Source organism: Nematolebias whitei, chromosome 16 (genome assembly GCF_014905685.2).
Source record: "Nematolebias whitei isolate Nwh7 chromosome 16, NemWhi1, whole genome shotgun sequence".
Lineage (NCBI taxonomy): Eukaryota > Metazoa > Chordata > Actinopteri > Cyprinodontiformes > Rivulidae > Nematolebias > Nematolebias whitei.
Window position 1 is genome coordinate 7,672,724 of NC_056513.1, and position 23,353 is coordinate 7,696,076.

Below are 23,353 nucleotides of genomic sequence, written 5' to 3' on the forward strand. Positions count from 1 at the left end.
GAGGTGCTCCTCTTCATCCCAGTTGCTTACTTGACTGTGAACCGCTCCAGTGAGAGCTGAAGATCACGGCACGATGATGCCAACAGGACCACATCAGAGATGGAATCCTGAGATCAAAGAACCGGAATCGCTCTGCCCCCTGGCTGCACCAAGAAATTCTGCCCATTAAAGTTATGAACAGAATCAGTGCAGCCCTGGTGGAGACCAACTCCCACCCTGAAGGGGTCCGACTTACTACTGGCAATATGAACCAAACTCTCACACCAATTGTATAGAGACGGAGCAGCCCGTAGCACCGGGACCCCAATTCCATACTCGCGGAGCATCTTCCACAGTGTCACTCAAGGAACACGGTCTAAAGCCTTCTCCAAGTCCACAAAACACATGTAGACTGGATGGGCAAACTTCGATGACCCCTCGAGGACCCTAGTGAGGGTAAAGAGCTGGTCCAGTGTTCAGGTTGTATCTCTGAACACTGGACCAGCTCTGTTCTGTTTTGTTTCTGGACAGGGGTGTCACACCAGGTACTGAAAGCAAAGGTCACATACTTTTCCATCTCACAGATATGTAACATTGGACCATTTTCCACAATAAATAAATAAATAAATAACCAAGTGTGATATTTTTGTCTCATTTGTTTAACTGGGTTCTCTTTACTTTTAGGACTTGAGTAAAAATCTGAAGATGTTTGGGGTCAAATTTATACAGAAATATAGAAAATTATAAAGAGTTCACAAACTTTAAAGCACCACTGCATGTTGTTTGGTCTGGAGACAGAGACGTGGACAAAAAGACAAACAAAACTGGAAGTGTCAGAAATGAAGATGTTGAGGTTCTCCTTCGGAGTGACAAGGATGGATGAGCTTAGGAATGAGATCATCAGAGGTACAGCACAGGTTGAACAACTGGGAGATAAAGAGGCCAGACTGAGATGGTTTGGACATGTCCAGAGGAGGGACGGTGGTTTGGACATGTCCAGAGGAGGGACGGTGGTTTGGACATAGATTGTTACATTGTGTAAAAAAGTTCTGCTGTTTTTGAACTCATACTGGATGATTTTTTTCTTCTTCCTGCAGCCTGTGAGGCATTTTTTTATCTTCTGAAGCCTGAAGACGTAGAGCCTTCACCCTGAGGAGCCTTCACCCTGAGGAGCCTTCACCCTGAGGAGCCGTCACCCTGAGGATCCCTGAAACCAGTCCAGGAATCCTTTCTGCTCAGTCAGCTGACTGATGTGAAGAACAGGCAGAACTTCTCCATGGAGAACGGTTAGGAGGTTCTGTTGGACCTGGAATAAAAAGGATTGAAGATTATAAACTTTAAATTTTCTTTAGCTTAAAGACGAAGAAGTTCTGACCTCCGGACGCAGAGATGAGTGTTTGTGACCCAAACAAGAGTTTCTCTGTGAGGAGCATGAAGCTTCCTCTTCATCGCTCTGGAGACCACAATGGGAACGCTTTCCCCATCTCCTCCTCCTCCTCGTCTTCGTCCTCGTCCTGCCTGGGGGAGTCCTCTCCGGAGTCTCTGCAGAGTCTGAGCGGGGGCCCGCTGGACTACAACCTGCTGGAGGCCACCTTCATGACCTCGGTGATGAAAACGGAGAAGACTGTGGACGTGGTGCTCTCCACATGGCAACCGGAGGGGGTGGGGCTTGATGATGAAGATGAAGATGTTCCAGTGGGAAACACTAAGTCCAGTGACAACTCTGTGTCGGTTTACCTGGATGCCAACACGTGGAGTGACGACGTCACGCTGTCCTTGAACACAAACAGTGGTTGCCGTGGCAACAGTGAGGATGAAAGCAGCGGGAGGGGGTGTGGCTCCCCCACCCCAGACTCTGACGCCACAGAGATTCCTGATGATGATGGTGAGGAGGCTCTGTTCCTCTCTGTGAGCTCTGAAATGTGTGTAACGTTCAGACAGGTAAATCCAGGTGGGTCTGCTGAGGGGGCGGAGCTTAAGAAACACGAGCCCACCGCTCTGAGAGGAGCTGAATATGAGGGTCCACAGCCGGGGCCTGAAGAACTGCAAATCTGCTCTCCTGTGGATGCTCCTCCTGGTTCACAAGAGGTTCTCAGGTCATCTTCTCCATCCAACAGTCCAGTCACATCTACTCCTCCTCCTCTGCCTCCTCCACCTCCTGCTGAGGAACCAGAAACGCATGGAACCCAAACAGCAGCAAAAACTGAACCGGTCTGTGTGAAAACATTCAACCTGGAATCAAAGAAAGTTCCCAAACTGGACGTTAAACCCATGAGGAATAAAACTGGGTCAGGGACCAACAGGTCTCCATCTAAAACTCCTCGTCAGGTACTGGAGTTCTGTTGAAGATTTTCATCAGAAGCTCCTCAAACACCCTGTAACATTTAAACTCTGTTTTCTTCTCAGCAGAACAAACCAGCTCCCGTTGGAGGAAAGACACCCGTTCCCAGGAAGGAGGATGGTAGCGTGAATCGGAAACCACCTGCAGGTCCGGTCAAAATGGCAGTCGTCTTAAAATCCAGCAGAGGAAAGAATCTGAATCTAAATCTAAAGTCCAGATACATGACGGTGGCACCATCTAACCCTGATGGCCCTGATGGTAAAAAAGTAGCAGTTAGTAGAACTGTTTCAGTTCGCTCTCATGGGTCTAAGGGAGGAGGAACCCTGAAGGATGACCAGGATGTGCCTGATGGCGTGGAGGCAAAACGTCCCAGTGAAGGAACTGCACCAGATGAAGAGGAGCAAAGGAGAAAGGCTTCAATGATGAGACCATCTGAGCAGAAACCACAAAGTCCTGTCTGGGTGAGAACCTGCATGAACACCATGTCTAAGGTCTTGTAATGATGATAATATAATGATTAATATCATTATAGACTATATATATATTGTCATATGATATGATGATTTATAATGATAATCTTATGATGGCCAAATATTTTGGGTACAAACTTAAAAGCCAACATTAACAAACCTACACAATATCTCATGCAAATCTAAAGCTAACTCTTGCTAACCTAGAGTCCAACTGTTGTGAACTGTTGGAGAAAAATACTCTCTCAACTTATTTAAATAAAAGGACCACACTCGATGGCAGGAGAGGATTTTTAACTGGTATTTACTTGCAAGGTCAGATTTTGAGGACAGGTTCCACAATCACGAGAATCTGCCATGATCTGTGTGCACAGCTTGTTTTTATACTCCTGTCAGTTCTGATGAACTCGCAGACTAGGAGGCATCCTTAAAGGGACACCTGCACTCAGCCGCCTCACCCAGCTCCTCATTCAGCTTTCTACTAACCTAAACATATGATTCATGGTCAGAGTTAACATTCTAAGCCATAGTAGTTAAAAACATCCATAACCTTTGACCAAAAGTTCCCTAACACAAACCTAGACTCCAACTCTTGCGGACCTAGGGTCCAACTCTTGCGGACCTAGGGTCCAACTCTTGCGGACCTAGGGCCCAACTCTTGCGGACCTAGGGCCCAACTCTTGCGGACCTAGGGCCCAACACTGGCGGACCTAGAGTCCAACACTGGCGGACCTAGAGTCCAACACTGGCGGACCTAGAGTCCAACCCCGGCGGAAGTCCAACCCCGGCGGAAGTCCAACCCCGGTGGACCTAGACTCCAACACTGGTGGAAGTCCGACTCCGGTGGACCTAGAGGCCAACAGTCGTGAAGATACTAGATACTAACCCTAGCCCACCTTGAAGCTTACGTCAGGGAGCATGACCCCGGTGAACCTAGAACTTCAGCAAAACGGGTAAAGATCAAATTTTGCTGGAACACTTTTGTTCCCTTCTTGTATGTGTACAAGTAGTCTTTGTAAAACCCTGATTCATGCTGCTGCTTCTCTACGGGATCTTTTAATTTTCTCTTAAAATAAATTTTGATCATGAACCATTTTGTCAGCTTTGATGTTTGCCGGAGATGTTTTAGCTTTATAAATCAGCAGGAACAATCTTCAGAAGTTACGGACCAAATAGGTTGTTTGAAAGTTTGAACAAACTGCAGAGGACAAGCGTCTCTTACTGAGTCTGTTGAATGGCTGAAGGAGAGGAAACTGCCCCACCGGTGGCAGTGTGAGGACGCTGACCTCTGACCTGTGGTCTGTTTGGACTTTATTAACCTTCGTCTGTAGACTGGAGTAAATCGGTGAACTTTTCCAGCGTCACAGTTAGAAACTCAAGCCTGAGGTGTGCACAATTTGAAATGAGGGAGTGGTTCAGAAGCGTGTTTCGTCTCTGGTATGTTTTTTAAAAATCCAGCTTTCAGACCTGCCCCAGCGCATTCCCTCATAGGCCGCCTCAGGGCTTTGAACCAGAACGACGGAGCAGCGCCATTAACCCGTCAGGTCCTGATCCAGTTCTGATCCGGCCCTCAGTTCTTTCTACTTTCTCCCAGTGATCAGACTCTACGGTACTCAAAGTGATCCGGATCAACAGATCTCCAGAGACTTTCTGGAGGTCTTTTTCACTCCTTAAACGCTTCATTTGACACATTCTCCCAGTTTAAGGAAACGGTCGTTGGAGAAGAAGAATAAAAACTTTCCTCGTTAGATGAACAGAATCTAAAAATCTTTGACGAAGCAGGAAAACGAATCGAAGACCTGCAGACTCAATCGACCGTAAGATGTTTTCACCCAGACCTGAGGAACCGTAGATCCAAACCACTTGACCAGATTCCAGGAGTGTTTGGATCGTTGGGAGGAAATGAAGGAACGAGTTTCGCCCGCTTCGTTCACGGCAGCGTTCAAAACCGTTTGATGTTCAGAAACTACGGAGCTGAATCTGTTTTTGGTCAAAACGTGGAAATAACAAGCGTCTGTTGTGGCGTTGGGAGGTCTCGCTTGATTATTGGGTGCTAATAAGGATGACTCTCGGCTACTACCACTTCAAATCTCTGCTCGGTGTTGGTGGAGTCGGCGGAGTAACGGCTATTTTTGTGCTTATTAAACCACGGCAGCCATCTTGAACCAGCTGACACCAAAGTTGTAGATGATCGATTATTACTTCCTGGGGTCTTCATTGAAATCTATCATGTGGTTCATAAGATATTTTGCTAACAGACACACTGAGAGAGGCTTATACATTACTGGCCACTGCAGACTCATGACAGACAGCTGGACCTGGACTTATGGGTCCGGTTGTAACCTGAGGCTCTGTCCCACAAAAATGTCTTTTAGTTTTTGAACAAAAGTCTGAGAACGAGTCCGTGCAGAGTGACTCACGCCTGAGAGACACAAACCAGACCTCGGTCCACAAACCCCCCTCATGTATTTATAGAGGGGGGAGGAGGTCTGGGGGAGGACTGCTCAGAACCAGGTCTCTCGAGGGGAATGTTCCGTAAAAAAACTTTTTCTCTTTTCTTGAGGCGGCAGCACACTCCCAGTTTTCCCTCCTTTGTTTTCTCCTCCCCCTTAGTCCTACCTCCTCCAGCCCTCCCTTCTCCTCCCCCCTCACTTTTTCCTCTCCTCCCTCGTTCTGGTTCTGACTCGGATCGGGGCTCAGGCCATGGTGTCGCTGCGCAGCTCCGAGCTCCGGCCCTTCGGCTGGGACCCTGTCACTAAACACCAGCTCCTCCTGCAGAGAGCCTCATCCAGGATCGGACCTGGGGCCAGGCAGCAGGACCGGACCTCCAGGTTTCCTCCAGGACCCAGGACCGGACCTCCAGAACCAGAGGGAGGAGCTGCACAGAGTTCTGCTGAAGAAACCAGAACGAGACGGGACCAGAACCAGAACCAGGGTGAGTCAACGCACAGCTCTGTGTGTGTGTGTGTGTGTGTGCGTGTGTCTGGTCCAGAAGGTGGTCCCCCCACACCCACCTCAGAACCCTCTGCTGTGTTTTCCACCCTGACAGGCGTGATCCGTTAGTGAAGTTTGTGTCTGGCTGCAGAGGAAGTGGAGTTTCTTCTTCTGTGGTTTTCTGTTCAGGCACTTCCTGTCATGTCTGTCGGTAAAGCTCTCCTCTCTGCTGCGGGTCGGGCCTGCAGGGTTCTGCAGCTGCAGCGGGTCATATTGTGGGTCAGCCTGTGGGTTGAAGCCGGTCTTTGTCCTCAAAGGTCACATTCTGGGGGACAGAAGCCAGTCTGTCCTCTTGTACGATGATTCTGGGACAACTGGACGCCTTCTGACCTCAGAGACGTCCTTCAATGAGTTTCTGTGATTTATTTATTTATTTTCAGACTTACAGATTTTTATCCTAAGCATCAGAACAGATTCTGAACTGATCTGGACCTCATCAGGTTCTAAATGATCCAGGTCCGGTCTCAGGGGGACGCAGCAGGTACCACCGAGTCGTTATTCGTCAAACAGAAACAAAACATTAGAACCAGACCAGAGGACAGATGTTTACCCAGAATGCACTGCAGTAAACGGCTCCTCCCAGCTGTCAGCGCGGTGGTGGAGGGCTGATGGTTTGGACTCCTGCCGTTCACTGAGTGGACCAGAACTCCCCTGTAGACCAAAGGGTTCTGGAGTCCAACAGCTGAAGCTTGGATCAAACTGCGTCCAACAGGACCCTGATCCAGAACAGAACGGGTCAGAAAGAACAGAACCTGAACCTGAATGAGATGCTGCGGTGGATCTTCAGAGTGCTCAGCAGAACCCTCAGTGATGAAAAGAGGAGTTGACCAGAACTCCTCCAGAACCAGGAGAGAGACTGATGAAGTCCTACAGAGAACCACTGAGGGTTCTGCTGCTGTTGGAGGTTCTGGATCAGGACTGGAACCAGTTCTTCCCACACAGTGTTGACTGTGATTCTCTAGAACCTGTCCAGAACCCGTCCCCTGCCCTTCGCCAGTCTGTGGGCAGAATGTGGTTTGACATAGTCCTGGTGACAAATCCTCTGTCCCTGCAGAAGACGAGGTCCTCGAAGACAGCTGAGTCTCTGAGGTTTGACACCAGAGGACAACCAGAGGGACGTGTGTCCAAACTGTTTGTTGTTGTTTAACTCGCACCTTCAGTCTGATCTGTGAGGAAACACGATCCAGCTGCTGGTCCCCCTAACAAACACAGCCAGATGTTTCCTGCTGTGTGTGTGTGTGTTTAAACTCCAGAGAAAGTTTGTTTGAAGGTTTCCATGTGTACGGTGGCCCTGAGAGGACAGTAAATATTCTTAATGTCAGCTGTCTTTAAGTTTTGTTCCTTTTTCTTTAATCTTTTTTTTTTTCCTGAAGTTTTTCTCTTTCATGTATTTGTATTTGTGTTGAAGTGTTGTCTTGTTGAATGTTGTAGTTTTTGTCTTATCTTTGGTTTTGCGTGATGCTGAGTGTTTTGTCCCTCAGGGCCACCGTAGATTACAGCACAGCAGTAAAGAACAATAAACAGTTTTTATACTTTAGAGCTAAAAAATGTGACATAATTTGATTTAATGAGCAGTTTCTGTTCAGAGAAGATTCTAGAGGTTCAGGTCGTTCTTTATTAATTCAGGATCTGTAATAATTGTTCAGTTTAAGAGAAATTGCGATTAAACTAAAACAAATGTTACAGTCAGTCTCTGTTCTTTTAGATTTTCTCATTTTTAGATAAAGTTAAAAAATAAAAATCACTCCAATAGTTAAACTTTACGTCTTTTTAAAACTTCAAGCCTTCATATTCACTGTTTATTGTACTGGTGAGGAGGAGCAGCAGGAGGAGAAAGAGGAGGAGTCTCAGGTTCTGCTCGTCTTGGGTTTTGGACAGATGTGTGACTCGGTCCACAGAGACCATGGGTCTGAGTGCAGCGTCACGTTTTTGTTTAACATCAGACTCAAATCTTCAAAGTTCTGCTTCCATCGTTTAAATAAAAACCGTTTCCAGTAATTAACCTTTGACCTCAGCCCACCTCACTGTGTGAAACCAAACAAACCAGAAACTCTTGGTTAGTTTCAAGCTTGATTTATTTGGAAATATCCCGTCTGTCCCAGCGTGATAACTTTTCTGTTGCAATAATCGTGACCATTTCTACCGTCATACCTTTCTTAGATGCAGGTTGGAATTTTTAATTAATTTTATTGTTTAATTTTTAAGATCTCAACATTCATGGACGGACAGACTGATGGTATTTCCTCTTCTTCGCTGCATGACGGGATAAAAACAATAAAACATAAAACCTTCAGTTCTTCCTGTCACGCTTCTGAGTGAAGACGTTCAGAGGGAATCCCTGAACTGAGACAAAGACCAGAGTTCTTCAGGTTCTTTGTTCTTCTGTTCTTTATGTTCTTCATGTTCTTCAGATTCTGCTTCCAGACATGCAGCAGAACCACAGCTGGTCACTTTTATCACAAGTCTTCTATTTATTCATAAAATACAAATATTTTACCAGTTTCACTTCCTCCTGTCCCAGGTGTCTTCAAACCCCGCACCAACGCAGAACGACCCTCCGCCGGCGTCCAGAGCCCAACGGCGTCCGTTCCCAAAGCGTCAGCCAATCAGGCGTCAGCAGGACGACCTGCCGGCTCCAGACTTCCTGTTAAAGCTTCACCTGTGAGCCCGAGCACCTCGTCTCCAGGAAGCAACGAGAACGACACAGCCAGCAAAGGTTTGTTGTTGTTTACCTCTCCCTGATGACGTCACTTCCTGTCTCCTGCTGGATGGAGTGTTCAGGACGATCAGGACGGTGACTCTGTCCTCAGCAGTTGTCCTGCGCAGAGATCAATTCAATTCAGTTTATTTATAAAGCGCCAATTCACAACAAAGTTGTCTCGGGGCACTTTACAGGAACATTCTCATACATAGAAAAGACAATTAGTAAAGTTCTCTAAGGAAGTAGCAGACACGTTGAATCTTCACTTCATCGCAGTCTCCCATCCTGAGCAAGAACAGTGGCAACAGTGGAAAGGAAAAACTCCCTTTTAACAGGAAGACACCTCCAGCAGAACCAGGCTCAGGACAAGCGGCCATCTGCTTTGACCGGCTGGTTTGAGAGGATAGGAAGGAGAGACAGACGAACACAGAATTGTAGGTCCAGGTGTATCTGAAAGACAAAAAAACACATGTTGAGGATAGAAAAATAATCACAAATACAAAACAGGTTGAGCAGAGTAAATAAAGACAGTAGCAGAGTGAAACGATGTGGTCAGTTTGTCCTCCAGCAGTCTCAGCCTATAGCAGCATAACTAAGGGAAATCTCAGGAAACCCAAGCCAACCCTAACTGTAGGATTTAGCAAAAAGGAAAGACTTAAGTCCAGTCTTAAAACTGGACAAAGTGTCAGCCTCACGGACAGAAGCTGGAAGTTTCAAAGGTCAAAGGTCACTTCAGGTCATGTGTTCAGTGTTGTTGCAGTTTTACTTTACTCATGTCAGAATATTAACTCATCGTTCTTTAATTGTTTCAATTTAAATAAATTCAGCTTCAGATCAAAGTAACTTAATTTGTCCTGAAACCTGAATCAAACTGTGAAAAAACTGGTTCCAGTCCAGATCCAGGAGCTCCTCCAGCAGCAGAACCCTCGGTGGTTTTCTGTAGGACTTCCATCAGTCTCTCTCCTGGTTCAGGAGAAGTTTTGGTCCACTCAGTGACTGACAGGAGCCAAAACCACAACCACCGTACTGACAGCTGGGAGGAGCTGTCTGCTGCAGTGCATTCTGGGTAATCATCTATCTTCTGGTCTGGTTCTGGTCCAGAAGTATTTTGGTTTCTTCAGATGAATCTAAGTCGATCTGCCATGTTGTTTTTAGAGAGGAGAGGCCACGACCTTTGACCTGCTGACTGAGGCCTGTAGAGTCACTGCACGGTCTGACCTTCAGGGTGGATCAGCTGTCTGAAATGTTCTCTTGTGAATTAGACGTGAAGATCTTTAGTTTCAAGTTATTTTGTTGTTTTAAGTGTTTGCAGCTCCAAACGCCTCACTGTCACTCCTCGGTCCGAAGCTCTCATCCTCTGTTGTCATGGTGACCAGATTACAGCTGAGCTCGCCTGTTTCCACAGCTGAAGTAATATCATCTGTAATCACCATGAAAGATGGGTGGTTATGTAACTGCCTGTGCCAGTGTGTGTCTGTTAGCAAAATATCTAATGAACCAGAATTTGATCAAACTACTGCGTCTGTGACCGAGTCGACCTGGTTCAAGTTGTCCGCTAACCCACTTTAGGAAGTGCCAAAAGGCTAAAGCTCGGTTTCACAGATAATGAGCTAAACTTTAGCCTGGTTGTAGCTGAGAGTCATCTGAAAACGTAACAGCGTGTAAGTTTGTTCAAAGCTTCGGCGTGTGCAAAATGGAAACGCTTGTTTGCTGTCGTCAGATTAATGAGATTAAGGCTTACATCTGAATGTCTGCTCTCAGGATTGACATGTCTCTGTCTTCGTCCCTCCTGCAGCTGGTCCTGTAGCTCCGACAGAGCTGAAGCCCGATGAGCGTCCCAGCAGAGACTCGAGCACCATCAGACCCCGCAGCTGTGACCCCCCAGCCACCTGCAGCAGTGACTCCCGTCCCGCTCCGAGGCCTCCGGCTGTGAGGAGCCGGGCTCCGTCCCTGCAGGCCAGGACATCTGCTGCAGGTGACCCGTCAGGTCCACAGAGTCTCTGGTTCTGGTGCCATCAGCTGGTTTAGATGCTGATGAAACGATCATTGTAATCGTTTAACATGCAGGACTAATCTCTAGAACTGTTGTTTTAATCCGTTTTCATCTACAACTGTTTTTTAAACATTGTTTCTGAAAGCCCCGACCCAAACTTTGAGAACCACTGATCCAGAAGAACATCTGCAGATGCTGCCATGACGATCCTCTGACGGGTTTTTATCAAATCTGACTCCAGATGTGAATAAGTCATCAGGGATTTAGCTCCTGCTGATGTCATGATTCTGACTGCAGGTCGCGTTTACAGACCTGGACTCTGAAGGAGACAGATGTTTGGATCCTGACTGGGTCAGGTTCTGGGTAGAACATGTGGTCCTGAGGGGCGGGATGAATAAACGGAACCGCTCCTGCAGATGTGAAACACTCAGGACTCGTCAGAATCAAACCAACGTCTACTTTTGACTGGTTTACCTTAATGACAGCAGATTTCAGAGTGACTCGGCGTAACGCCTGAAACCACCTGAACTATGACTCAGCAGATTTCAGGGCGACTTGGCCTGACGCCTGAAACCACCTGAACTATGACTCAGCAGATTTCAGGGCGACTTGGCCTGACGCCTGGGACTTACTGAGGTTTGAAAGTTTTCTGAGCGGTGAGTGAAGACAAACAGGAAGTGATGGTGTTTGTTTCCTGCGCTGGTTCTGCAGGCCTGAAGTCTCCGACCATCTCCAGCCACATCACATCAAAGGCAGCTGTCAATCAACAATCTGCGAAGGCATCGTCTGGAGCCGGACCGGGTTTATCGAAGCAGACCGTTCCACTGCAGAGACAAGGCTCAACCAGAAACAGCCGACTGAACAGCTCAGGTAAACCTGACGGGTGATAAAAACATCATCAGGGAGTCCCTCTGAAGGAGGTTTCTGTCTTCTGTCACTAAAACATCCGTTTAACTTTACTCTCTGGACTCTGATGGGGTTTTATTTGTTCACTTCAGTCTAAAGTTTTTTACATCAGCGGGAGCAGCTGTTGCTGCTTCAGAGTTAAAAATACCTTTTATGACGGTTCTGATATAAAAGGCGGGAATCAACATGACAACCAGCCATGATGTGACTCAGCAGATACTGGGTCAGCGTTTTTTCCTCCAAACAGGAAGTGAACGTCATATCACCTCCGTCAAACCCTGTAGAACCATCAAACAGAACCTGTGGTACCATCAGAACCTTCTGCTGCTCACAGGTTTATTAATTTGACTTCTAGTCTTCAGACACAGACTGTTTGTCTCAGGCTTACTTTTTACTACGTAGTTCTGCCTGCCTTATAATGTGCTGCCCCTCCCCCTTCTGCTCACCATAAAAGTTGGGAATCACCATGACAACCAGTGACTCAGCAGATTTGATATCAGTGAATCGTTGTTGTTGTTTTTGTCCTTTTTATAATTCAGTCGGTTTTGGCCTGATTATAACTTTAAAGTTAAGTGAAAATGAATAAAAGCTATTCCAGAATTTAAGTTAAAAACACTTAAAACAAACAGAAAGAGGCATTACTCTGAACTTTCAAAATTAAACTTAAATCTTCTTTCAAAATAAGAGTTCTGTCAAAGCTCAGATTTTATGTTTTGGTAAATAAGTCCCAGATTCCTGTTGGATTTAGTAAAAGTAGGTTGTTGAGCTGCAGTGATCTTCAACATTTCTATATTTTATTTATTTAAACATTAAATCAAATCACTCAGATTTATAGAAGCTACTTTCATATTTTATTTTATTTTATTCCAACATGAATTTATTCTTGTCTCATGTTGTTGAGATAAAGTCACCTCAATGCTTTTTAAATTTATGACTTTATTCCAGATTTCATCAGTTTCAGTTTTAAGTAGGAAGTCAGGAGAACAGATGCTGGTTCTCTGAACCGGTTCTTGTGAGTCCGACTCTGGTTGTGGTTTTCTACCCCTCCATCTGGGTTCTCTAGTCTGGATCGGGGCGCCCGCCTGCCTGTCCTCTGTATGGAACCAGTACTCCTTCACACACATGTTGAACACACACGTGTCGGACGCGGTGGTGTGGCGGTGACACCAGCAGCCCTCAGGCGTCCGCGGTTTCAGTCGGAGCTCTCTGTGGTTTTCTGAGGTTCTTGGTGTTCCCATTGAATCAGGTCTTTGTTGAAGCCGTTTGACCCAGAAGGTTCTGGATTAATTACCCAGAACTTTCTGTGTCTGGTCTTCTTCTGCTGTTTGAAGTCTGAACTTCATATTTCTCCTGACGCGTTTCATTTTCTGCAGGAGCTCGAACAGAAGCAGTTTATGTAAAACTCTCAGGAGGAGTTGCGCGGTGCCGCCATGTGGGGGCGACGCTGAGCAGCTGAAAACTTTGAGGAAAACGCTCTTCAGAGGGTCAGTTTCTGTGTTTGTGTGTTTCGAGGCCATTTGGAGCCCAGAAATGGCCATGAAATCTGAAATCTGTGGATTTTCTGAGGACTTGCAGTTCCTACACAACTGTAGTCCTGGGGTTTCCAAATGATGGACCGTGGTCTGGATCTGCGTCCAAATGAAGTCTCATCTGGAACCAGATCGGTTGTTAATTTTAATTCAACGGTTTTTTTTAAATTTAAAGTAAATAATGTTTAGCAGTCCAGCATGTTGAAACTTGACGGTCTTTTTGCTGCTGCTCTCTGCGTGAACTCCGTGTCGCTTTGAGCTGCGACTGACAGAACGACACTCAACAGGAAGTCGCCAAAATGTCTCAAAACGTTCACCAGAGTTCTTTATTCCCTCCCATATTTCCTGCTCTTCTGGGAGGACTCCAAGGTGCTCCCAGACCAGCTGAGAGACGGTCCCTCCAGAGTGTCCTGGGTCTTCTCCTTCCAGGTGGACCTGTCCAGAACACCTCCCTATGGAGGCGTCCAGAGTCCATCCTAACCAGATGCCTGAACCACCTCAGCTGTCTCCTGGATGTGGAGGAGCAGCGGTTCTACTCTGAGCCTCTCCTGGAGAACTGAACTTCTCACCCCTATCTCTAAGGGAGAGCCCAGATGCCCTGTAGAGAAGGCTCAAATAGACCTCCTGGATCCAGGATCTGGTTATTTCAGCCTCTATTCAGAGTTCAGGACCACAGGTGAGGGTAGGAACATAGACTGACCAGTAAACGGATAGCTTCTCCTTACAGCTCAGCTCTCTTCACTACAAAGAAGCGGCACAGATTCTGCAGTACTGCAGAAGCTGCATTGATCTTTCTGAACAAAACTAGAGATACTTGAAGTCCTCCACCTGAGGCAGAACCTCACCCCGAGCCCAGAGAAGACGATCCACCCTCTGACTGAGGACCATGGTCTCAGATTTGGAGATGTGGAGTCCAACTCCCATCCTGAAGGGGTCTGACTATCTTCTGACAAAGTGAACCAAACTATTGAACCGTTTGTATCTGGACTGAATTACCCGTAGCATTGGACCTCCGGCCCACTACTCGCATAGCACCCCCACAGTGTACCTCGAGGAACACGGTGGAATGCCTTCTTCAAGTCCACAAAACACATGTAGACTGGATGGGCACACAACAACCATCAGAGCCCGTCCCTCACCCGAATGCGAAGGGAAGCCACCCTCTCATCTACTGGGGAAAACTCCCAACACACAGGCACCAAGTCGGGGGGGCAACAGAGTGGAATAAGGTTCAGCCCTTCTGAAGGAGATCGGTTCCAGAGTCCATGCTGTGCGTCGAGGTGAGCCCAACTTGGTACCTCTCAACCTCAGGCACAAGCTCAAGCTCCTTCCCCACCAGAGAGGTCACATGTCCCAAGAGCCAGCGTTGGTAAGCCAGGGTCAGAGCGCCAAGGCCCCGCCTTCAGGTACTGCCCATGCATCGGACCCGTATGGCCCCTAATGCAGGTGGTCTCGGTCTGAACGTTGGACAGAGTCTCCCAGAATGTCCTCGTCCCGTCGTCTTATTTCCCGTCACACGTGAAGCTGCTGCAGGCGGCTGTCCGAGCGTCGATCGTCGTTTCTCAGAGCTGAAATCTAAATCGAACACGGGACGCTCAGGTCTGTTAACTCAGTTTGAATTTTAAAGGAGCGAAAAGGGGAAATTGAATTAAAAAAAATATATATATTTTTTTTATTTAGTTATTTTTAATTATTTTATTTTACCAGGGAGAAATCCATTGAGATCATCAATCTCTTTTACAAGGAATTTCCTTTTTGGTGCGGGGCTAGTCCTAAATGACCTTTGAACACTGGGTTACCACATCCAAATCCAAGATGGCTGCCACCATTGAGGAAACTATTTTTCTAGTTTTTATTCTGCTTAAAAGTATATCAATCAACCTTTATTTATACAGGTAAATCCCATTGAGCCTCGAGGACTCATTTACAAGAGAGACCTGATTTCAACAAAGAAAGATGACAACAATGGACAACAGCAACAACAATAAGCAGTTATAAAAACTCATACTACAGTTTTTTTTTTTTTTTTTTTTTTTTTTTTTTAAAAAATAGGATGGCTAAAAGGAAAAAGGTAACAAAACCAAAAAAAAAACAAAAAAAAAACAAAAAAAAAAAAAAAACAACTTATACTTATAGTTTCCTCAAATGTTTGAGGAGGCTCAATATTTATCTATCGGGGACAAGGCCACCAGTGGCCACCCCCTGGCTCCTCCCTTGCTCCTGGCAGTGGAGGAAACGTCTCCCTCCACCCTCCAGGATCCTCCCTCTGTTCTTCTGCACTTGAGTATTTTTAATCAAAAACATTTAGGTTTACTTCATTCTCTGTTCAGTGATCCACCTGCTGCTGACAGGTGACGAGGAGCGTGTGTGTGTTCAGTCATTCGTTGTCGTCCTTTCATCTCATCGCTGTGATTTATCTGCAGCTCTTTTCGAACGAGGGAAGCTGAGGAGGAGGAGGAGGAGGAGGAGGAGGAGGAGGAGGAGGAGGAGCAGCAGCAGCAGCAGCAGAGGGAGATTATTCAGATGCCCCCTCCTCCTCTGGGTGTCAGAGCAGCGGCCGAGGGAGTGTGTGAATCCTCCTTTGTGTGTGAACGTTTGCTGACGTCTCCTCCGTGGTGCTTGGAAACGTCGCTGCTGCATCTTCCTCATCTTCATCATCCTCATCCTCCTCACAGGCTCTTCTTCTGTGCTCCCTGCATCCTCACACACACACACACACACACACACTCGACTGAGAGCTCCTCCTGAGTTTTTTCTCGTTGGATGTTTGTCCACCTGAGCAGCGGCAGCGAGGACGACTGCTGCTTTTGGCGCCATTTTCCTGGTCTTGTTGTCGTGACGACCGACGAGCTCGTCGCTCCGACGATGGAGGATTAACTCGCTCCTCTTTTGTCTGCTTGTTTTTTTTTAAATTTCCCGTTTGAGTCGCTGAACCCGAGCAAAGATTTCGTCTTTTAAACTGAAACCTTTTTTCCTCCTCACCGCGTCGTTCCTGTGAATTAAAAAAAACCTCTAGATTTTAATTTTATATTCAAAGTATTTTTTGTGGATTTAAAAGATAGAGCAGAAATCTTTTAGTTTTAACAAGAAACGCGTGAAATCATCTGAAGTTTGGGTTTTCCTTCGGTTGGAGTTCTTCGAGGAGCAGAAAACTCTGATTTGGAGAAAACATCTGGACCGGTGTGCGTTTGAGAGCGTCTCTCGGGAGGACGCGAGGACAGACGGAGACGATGCTGTGGTCTCCCAGGCTGTCTCTGTCCAACTTCCACGTGAAGCTGACGGCCAAAGGACTGTTCCGAAACCTTCAGCTGCTGCCGGGATGCAGGAAAAACACGGTGGTGTTTCACGCAGGTCTGGATCTTCCTCCTTCCACCCGTCATGACGTTTCAGACCTTCATCTCCGACCTCAGAGGTTCTATTACCCAGCATCCTCCTCTTCCTCCTGGTGCTCGGGATGAAGGCCTGAAACAGAAACAACTCTCTTCCTTCCCCATTGTAGACACACATGGCAGGGAGGGGCTGAAGCTGCCACGCCCAGAAACGCAATTTATCAGCGGTCCGGTGGTTCGAGTCCTGTTAAATATGGTTTTAATACGGGTGTGTCCGGATGAGCCCCGCCTGAGCTTTGTGCGTCAGATTTTCATATAAGAACTCCTCACCTTCCTCCCAGTCTTTGACCTTTTTCTGGCTGTTAAAACGGTAAAAGTGGTTTCTGACTGTCGTGCTGGAGGCTCCAAACCTCCTCGTCTTCCTCGCATGAGTCTGAGGCGCAGTCCTGTCGCTCAAACGGAGGACAAGTTGTCAACTTTCTGCAGCAGATTTTCTGTCAAAGCGTCGTTTCAGGTGTCTCCGATGAACTTTGACCTCTGCAGGAGCGACAGAAAGCTCCAAAAACTGACGGATGATAAATATTTAAAAACTATAAACCGGTCCAAACCTTCACGTCTAAAGGGGTCAGCTGGATTTGATCTCGGCACCCTTGAGATGAAGTCAGAAACGCGGACGGCCAAGAGTACAGTTTAGTTATGTGGCGTGACGCGAGCTCGAGCCGTGCACGAAAACCCTCTGCTCCAAACACTCGGTTCAGTCGGGCTGAATTTTAAAAATCAACATTTGATCTTTCTGCACGAGTGCCTCAGCCGTTGTGTGATGATGAATCATGAAACATGGCTGCCGGCTGTGATCACGTGACTCCTCACACAGAAACCAAGACTCCTCTGTAGCCGGGTTAGACGTATTCACGGGTCTTAGGATCCATGGGGTCTAAAGGAGTCCAGCGTCTCAGGATCCACGGCGCCGCCTCGTTTTAAAATCAGAGTCCGCTCAGATCTGTCCTCCTGGATTTAGATTTTGGAGTTTGTGGAAAGAACAAGTGTTTGTCAGAACTGAGCTCAGTGAGACCCAAACCCGTCAGAACCTCCTGCTGCCTCTTCCTGTAAAATTAATAAATGCTCAGAACCGTTTAGTGCAGGGCTATTCAATTGGAGGACTGCGGTCCATCCCACTTCATTAAAAAAATAAAATAAAATAACTTTTTTTTGTTTGTTTCTGGGTTCTTTTTATTGCATTTATGATTCAATGCGGTAAAACAAAGAAATTTAAAAGGTGACAGATCATTGTAAACTTTGGTCCGTTTGGGGTTTTAGTAGAAATCATGGCAGCTAATAACAAACACAGGATTTATTTATTTATGTATTTTTAATTGAATACAATAAAACAATGATGGCTTAACAGAAATAATCATGTTTTTAACGACCTTCTGAATAACCTTTATCGTTAAAAATCATTCACAGGAGAGAATTTCTGCCTAAAAACATTAAAGTGTGCACCACAGCTGGAGCACAGCTGGAGCATGCTGGGTAATGGGTAAAGTGTGCCTCCATCGTGTCTCAAAGCTGGCGGGCGACATGCGTTCCTTCAATCATTTTAGGCTTTTCATCTCTAAAACGTTTTTGTCAGAAGCTAAATGAGAAAATCTTGATCCAGTTCTGGACGTTTCTCTGTTTTCCAACAAGGATTGCTCTGAATCTTCCACGTGCGTCTCTAGATTAAACTGTCACAAATTATCAAATCTCCTGCTCGGCTTTAAATCCTCAGTAAATCCGGCTCCTCGGTGTGTTTTTGGCTCGCTGTGGTTCTGTGGTGAACATCCAGCAGCAGCTGGCGAGACGCTCCCTCTGAAAGTTCATCCAGCCGAGCTCAGCGGCACGTGTTCTGCTGCTCCGAGTTATCTGGCCTGGAAAGCTGCAGACCTACTGGCCTCAGCTGAAATGTAGGTTAGAGGCTTCAGTCAACATGCAGCAGAGCTTCGGCTGAGGCCGACCAATCAGGCTGCGGAGCTTCGGCTGAGGTCGACCAATCAGGCTGCGGAGCTTCGGCTGAGGTCGACCAATCAGGCTGCAGAGCTTCAGCTGTTCCTCCAGATGTGGGCAGATGAGTTTTGTTATTGATTTATAATCCAGCTGAAGGACTGAACGTGAAGATTCTTTAATGACTGCAGAACTAGGTGAAGATGTTCTTTGTGGAGATAAATCATTTCTATTTTAGCCACGAGTATAAACGTTGTAGACACGTCTGCTTCTCAGTTCAGAGGTTTAAATCCTGCTTTAGCCTCTTCTTACAAGTTTATCTGAAGGTGACGGAGTAAAAACATCATCACCTGTTCACTAATCAGAACCATCAGAACCTTGGGTCAGGAACAGGAAGTTCTGTCTGGCAGCAGAACATCAGGAGGTGAAGATCCACTAAAAGAACAAAACAGAATAAATCTTTAACTCTGAGGGTTTAGAGCAACAAACGTCCGACTCCTCAGGAAACGGAAATCTGACGTTTTGTTCTTCGTTTCTCTCGTTTTCTGGAAATCTTTTTCTTTTCTGCTTTTCTTTACGTCCTCGCTCTGGAGGAGAGAAACGAGGACGGAGAGGAAGTTGTTGAAGGGAAACGCTGGCGCTCAATGCCGAAGGGTCACGGAGCGCACGTATGAGCGCTCTGCACGCCTGTTTCCATGGTAACAGGTGGGTGAGACGATGCTCTCAGCAGTTGTGAGTCAGAGCAGCTTTCACTGCGACCTGAGCTACTTTCAGCTCTTGTTGCTTTGTTTCCTTTTTTAGCTGTAAACTTTAGTTTCAGCTGCTTTAATCTCAGCAGCCAATCAGCGTCCACGCTTAATTTTCACAGTGATTTATTACGGTTTGATTTGGATCAAAGATTTCCTGACTCCATCAGGTGAAGGTTGCTGGTTTACATCCTCTGCTGGCACACTTTCCCCGTCCTGTAAACACACATCCAGCTCTAATCTGGATTACGGTGTAAGGTTTAATCTGTCAGCGCCACGTGGCAGCACAGTAATCTCACGCCTCTCTGCTGCTGTACGGTTTCTTCTCAGAGGATTTGTGGGAGGTCCGTGTTAAATCTGATTAAATAAAGACTGACAACACGCTGGGATCTGATGTTTTGATTCTGCTCAGTGATGCGTTCAGTGGCGTGGGAATAATCCGACTCCAGGCTGTTTGGTAGGAGAACAAACTGAACTGGCTGGTTGCACAAAACGTTGTCAAAAACAGGAAGGGCCTCGTGTATTTCACGTGTCGCACAGTTGATTAATTTAGTTTCAAGCCTCACAGAAGAGTGTAAACAAACAAACAAAAACAATTGAACAACAACACTGAGACGTGAGAGAACAAGAACATTTCTGCAGAATGTTGAAGGCTCTGTTGCTCCATCATCCATCAGCTTCCTTCTCTAAAGTCCAACAGGAAGTTAGGACTTCCTTTAGTAATAATCTGAGCTGTTGTGGAAATGGACTCTTATTTTGTAGAGAATGTGGTTGCCATGGTGATTCCTGTCTTTATGGAGAGCCAAAAGCGGCAGGGCAGCACACGGCAGCCCTTCAGGCCAAAACACAGAGTAAAATGTAAGCCTCAGGTCGTTCTGATGGTACCACCGGTTCTGTTGGATGTTGGTGAGTTTTTAGTGAAGTTCGCGTCTGTCATACGACGCTCCGCTGCTAAAACTCAGAGCTCCCTGTTCCTGGTCGACACACGTGATGATTTTTATTTTTTGTAATTTTTTTTTCTATGGGAGGGTCGGTGAACTGAAAACTGTCTGAAACCAAATCAAACTGAATGAACACCCGGCGTTGCTGGTTCTGTTCTACATCAAACAGACGAGTCATGTGAGATCCAAAAATAAAATTTTAGATTTGTCTGAATGTCAAAAGTAGAAAATAATTACTGGATGCATTTAATTTCTTTACCTCATTAGAAAAATAAAGCAGAGTGTCGTCTGCATACGGATGGGTTTTCTTCTTGTGATAAGGGGTTACATTTGAAGAACAAAACGTTTGCAGTTGTTTTAGTTGGATATGATTATAGTAGTAGTTTGATTTGATATATCACAGTTTGAATCCTCGTAGTTTGAGTCCTCAGTTTTATTTCTCACAGTTTGACTCCTTTCAGCTTGTCTCCTCATACTTTGAGTCTTTGTACTTTGAGTCGTCATAGTTTTACTTCTCGTAGTTTGACTCCTTGTAGTTTGACTCCTCGCTGTTTGACTCCTTGCAGTTTGAGTCCTCGTAGTTTGAATCCTCGTAGTTTGAGTCATCAGTTTTATTTCTCAGTTTGACTCCTCATACTTTGAGTCCTCGTACTTTGAGTCATCATAGTTTTACTTCTTGTAGTTTGACTCCTTGCTGTTTGACTCCTCACAGTTTGACTCCTCATACTTTGAGTCCTCGTACTTTGAGTCGTCGTAGTTTTACTTCTCGTAGTTTGAGTCCTCGTAGTTTGATTCCTTGTTGTTTGACTCCTTGTAGTTTGACTCCTCTCAGCTTTACCTGCTGACCCTCCAGCTGAGTTAATCCCGCCCCCTCAGGCCGTGGTGAACACCTGGCGGATCTGCTTCCGATGCTTCATTCGGTCGATTCAAAATCATCTCCAGCTGCTTTAAAATCTCTGAATCATTCAGACCTCACCGCCGCCATCTTCACCAAAGTCGCCACGTATTCACACGGCCTGACGCAGGTCCTCATGACGACACAGGAAGTGTGTGTCTTTGTATGTCCATTGTGCAACTTGCACACTAACCGTGTGGTTTCTGTCTCAGTCTGGGCTCAGCAGCTCTGCCTTTCTGCCTGGCAGACTTCAGGTACAGACCACCACCTGCTCTCAGCACCACACCTTTCCACAGGACACACCTGCTCCAAAATACATTTAAATAATCTTTATCATAAAATATGTGTTAATGTTTATCATAAAATACGTTTGAGAAAACTAAACGAGTAGAAACCAGAAAAAGGAGCCGGGTCTCCAAAGTGTCCAACAGAAGACCAGTATCTGGAGCAGAACTGGACAGATCCGTTTGCGGTGTTCTGCTTCAGACAAACCACCAGACGGTTCTGCTCAGCAGAACTGGACCTGGACTCGGTCTGAAGACACCGAGGGGACGATCAGACACTTTAATTCAGTGGATTTAAAAAAGTTGAATTAAAAGAACTAAAACAGGCCTCTGAGACTTTAAAGGCTCAAAATACAACAAACATTTCAGCAAAATTTATGAAATATTGATCAAATTATTACTGAATATTAATTATTATTATTATTAATTATCAATATGATAATTATTACATATTTTAATGTTTATAATCTGTTGTGTTTTTTGTTTTTTCTCACAACTGGAAGCACAAACAGCTGATTCTCCTCCTGACGCAGAAACGATGATCAATGACCAGAAAAATATCAGAAACTCTAGTGATCGATATCGGATCAGTAATCGGATCTAAGCCGGGTCAGAGGCTTTTGTTTCCATGAGTCTGAGTGGAGAGCGAACAGAACCGCTGGAGTTCTGACCTCTAATGGGTCCTCCTGCAGCTAATGGATCCTTAATGTCCACCAGGGTCCAACCATCCATTATCCCCTCACTTTCCCATGATGCATCTGTGACACTGAAGGGCGTGTTTTACTGGATCAGACGGTTCTGATCCTGTTGTCGCTCTGATGTTTGGGTCAGAGGCGTCATGCTGAATGCTATTCCTGCAGCTCGGACGCTAACGGGTCGCCGCTCTCTTTCAGTGGACAAGAACAAGCCCAGAGAGGGTCCGCCCCGGCCCAGCAGCACCAGCAGAACCAGCTCCCAGAGCACAGCGGGAAACCAGCAGAACCAGCAGCTTCAGCCGGCTGAACTGGTACGTCCCGTTCCATTGGGGTTTAAAATTAGGCTTCAATCAGCAGAACTTCTATAGAACCAGAGCTGAGCGGAAGCTGATGGTGGAAAGTCTTCAAACACAAATTTTAAATACAAACAGAATTTATGTTTTGTTTTTCTGCTTCAGATATGAACTGTGTGCGGTTCTGTTCTGTTTGGGTCCATCTGAGAACTGAACCAACAGAACTGTTATGTCAAACTCAGCTGTTCTGTCTTGTTTCAATCAGGGTCCAGAGGTTCTGAACACCAGCAGCCCAGCGACAGCAGCTCCCACAGTTCCAGCCCCCGATGCTGCCAGCACAACATCCGGGCCCAGTGGACCTGCCGGTTCTAGGTTCAAGGCTAGAACTGGGTCACGATCCAGCCCTAGAACCGGGCTCCGTCCTCAGAATGCTTCCCGACCCGGAGCAGGCAGGACTGCATCTTTGGAGGAGCCGGTTCCAGCCAAACAAAACCAGAACAAAGAGCAAGTGGAGAAGAAGAATCAGGCCTTGGTCCAGCTGAGGAGGCTCCTGGTCCAGGGGAACCAGAAGGTGGAGGCTCTGGCTACTGTGGTCCAGCATCTCCTCACTCAGGTACTCCACACCGGTTCGGTCCGGTTCTTTAAACATTACTTTGGAAATGGGCTGGTACAAGAACTGGACCGAAGCTGAAAGAAAATCCGCTAAAGTCCAAAAATAGACTCTGAAAGACCTGTACATCTGCAGAACTGCTGATCCAGAACCACAGAACAGGACCGTCTGGGTCATTGACAGAAAATGAAGACTGGATCAGGAGTTCTGGGTCAGAACCTTTGAACAGAACTGCGGTCAGTTAAAAGTGAGATAATGTTACATTTGTTTTCTCTCTACGGTTCCTCTAGTGGTTCTCAACCTTTGGGTCGGGGTCCAGCTATGGGTCACAAAATGTCAAGTTTTGAGTCTTGAGATGATTCAGAAACAAAAAAAGTGTAAAAATGGTTGTTTGTAACTTTCTACTGCAATGTAAACGGACTTCTTCACGGGTCTGCGTTCACCGGTCTTTGGTCTCTGCGTTCACCGGTCTCTGGTCTCTGCGTTCTCTGGTCTCTGCGTTCACCGTTCTTTGGTCTCTGCGTTCACCGTTCTTTGGTCTCTGTGTTCACCGGTCTTTGATCTCTGCATTCACCGGTCTTTGGTCTCTGCGTTCACCGTTCTCTGGTCTCTGCGTTCATCGTTCTCTGGTCTCTGCGTTCACCGGTCTTTGGTCTCTGCGTTCTCT

General features: G+C 46.4%; 1 protein-coding gene across 1 annotated transcript in view; it reads left to right on the plus strand.

Annotated features, from left to right (window-relative positions):
* The first annotated feature begins 1,368 nt into the window (after positions 1–1,368).
* LOC119423051 (nascent polypeptide-associated complex subunit alpha, muscle-specific form) overlaps positions 1,369–23,353 on the plus strand; it is a 34,466-nt gene continuing 12,481 nt past the window's right edge. Inside the window, exons 1-9 of the mRNA XM_037690460.1 lie at positions 1,369–2,307; positions 2,632–2,781; positions 5,404–5,725; positions 8,306–8,500; positions 10,281–10,460; positions 11,190–11,348; positions 21,017–21,058; positions 21,982–22,094; positions 22,342–22,689. Coding sequence (XP_037546388.1) covers positions 1,369–2,307; positions 2,632–2,781; positions 5,404–5,725; positions 8,306–8,500; positions 10,281–10,460; positions 11,190–11,348; positions 21,017–21,058; positions 21,982–22,094; positions 22,342–22,689 — 2,448 coding nt within the window. The remainder of the gene's footprint in view (positions 2,308–2,631; positions 2,782–5,403; positions 5,726–8,305; positions 8,501–10,280; positions 10,461–11,189; positions 11,349–21,016; positions 21,059–21,981; positions 22,095–22,341; positions 22,690–23,353) is intronic.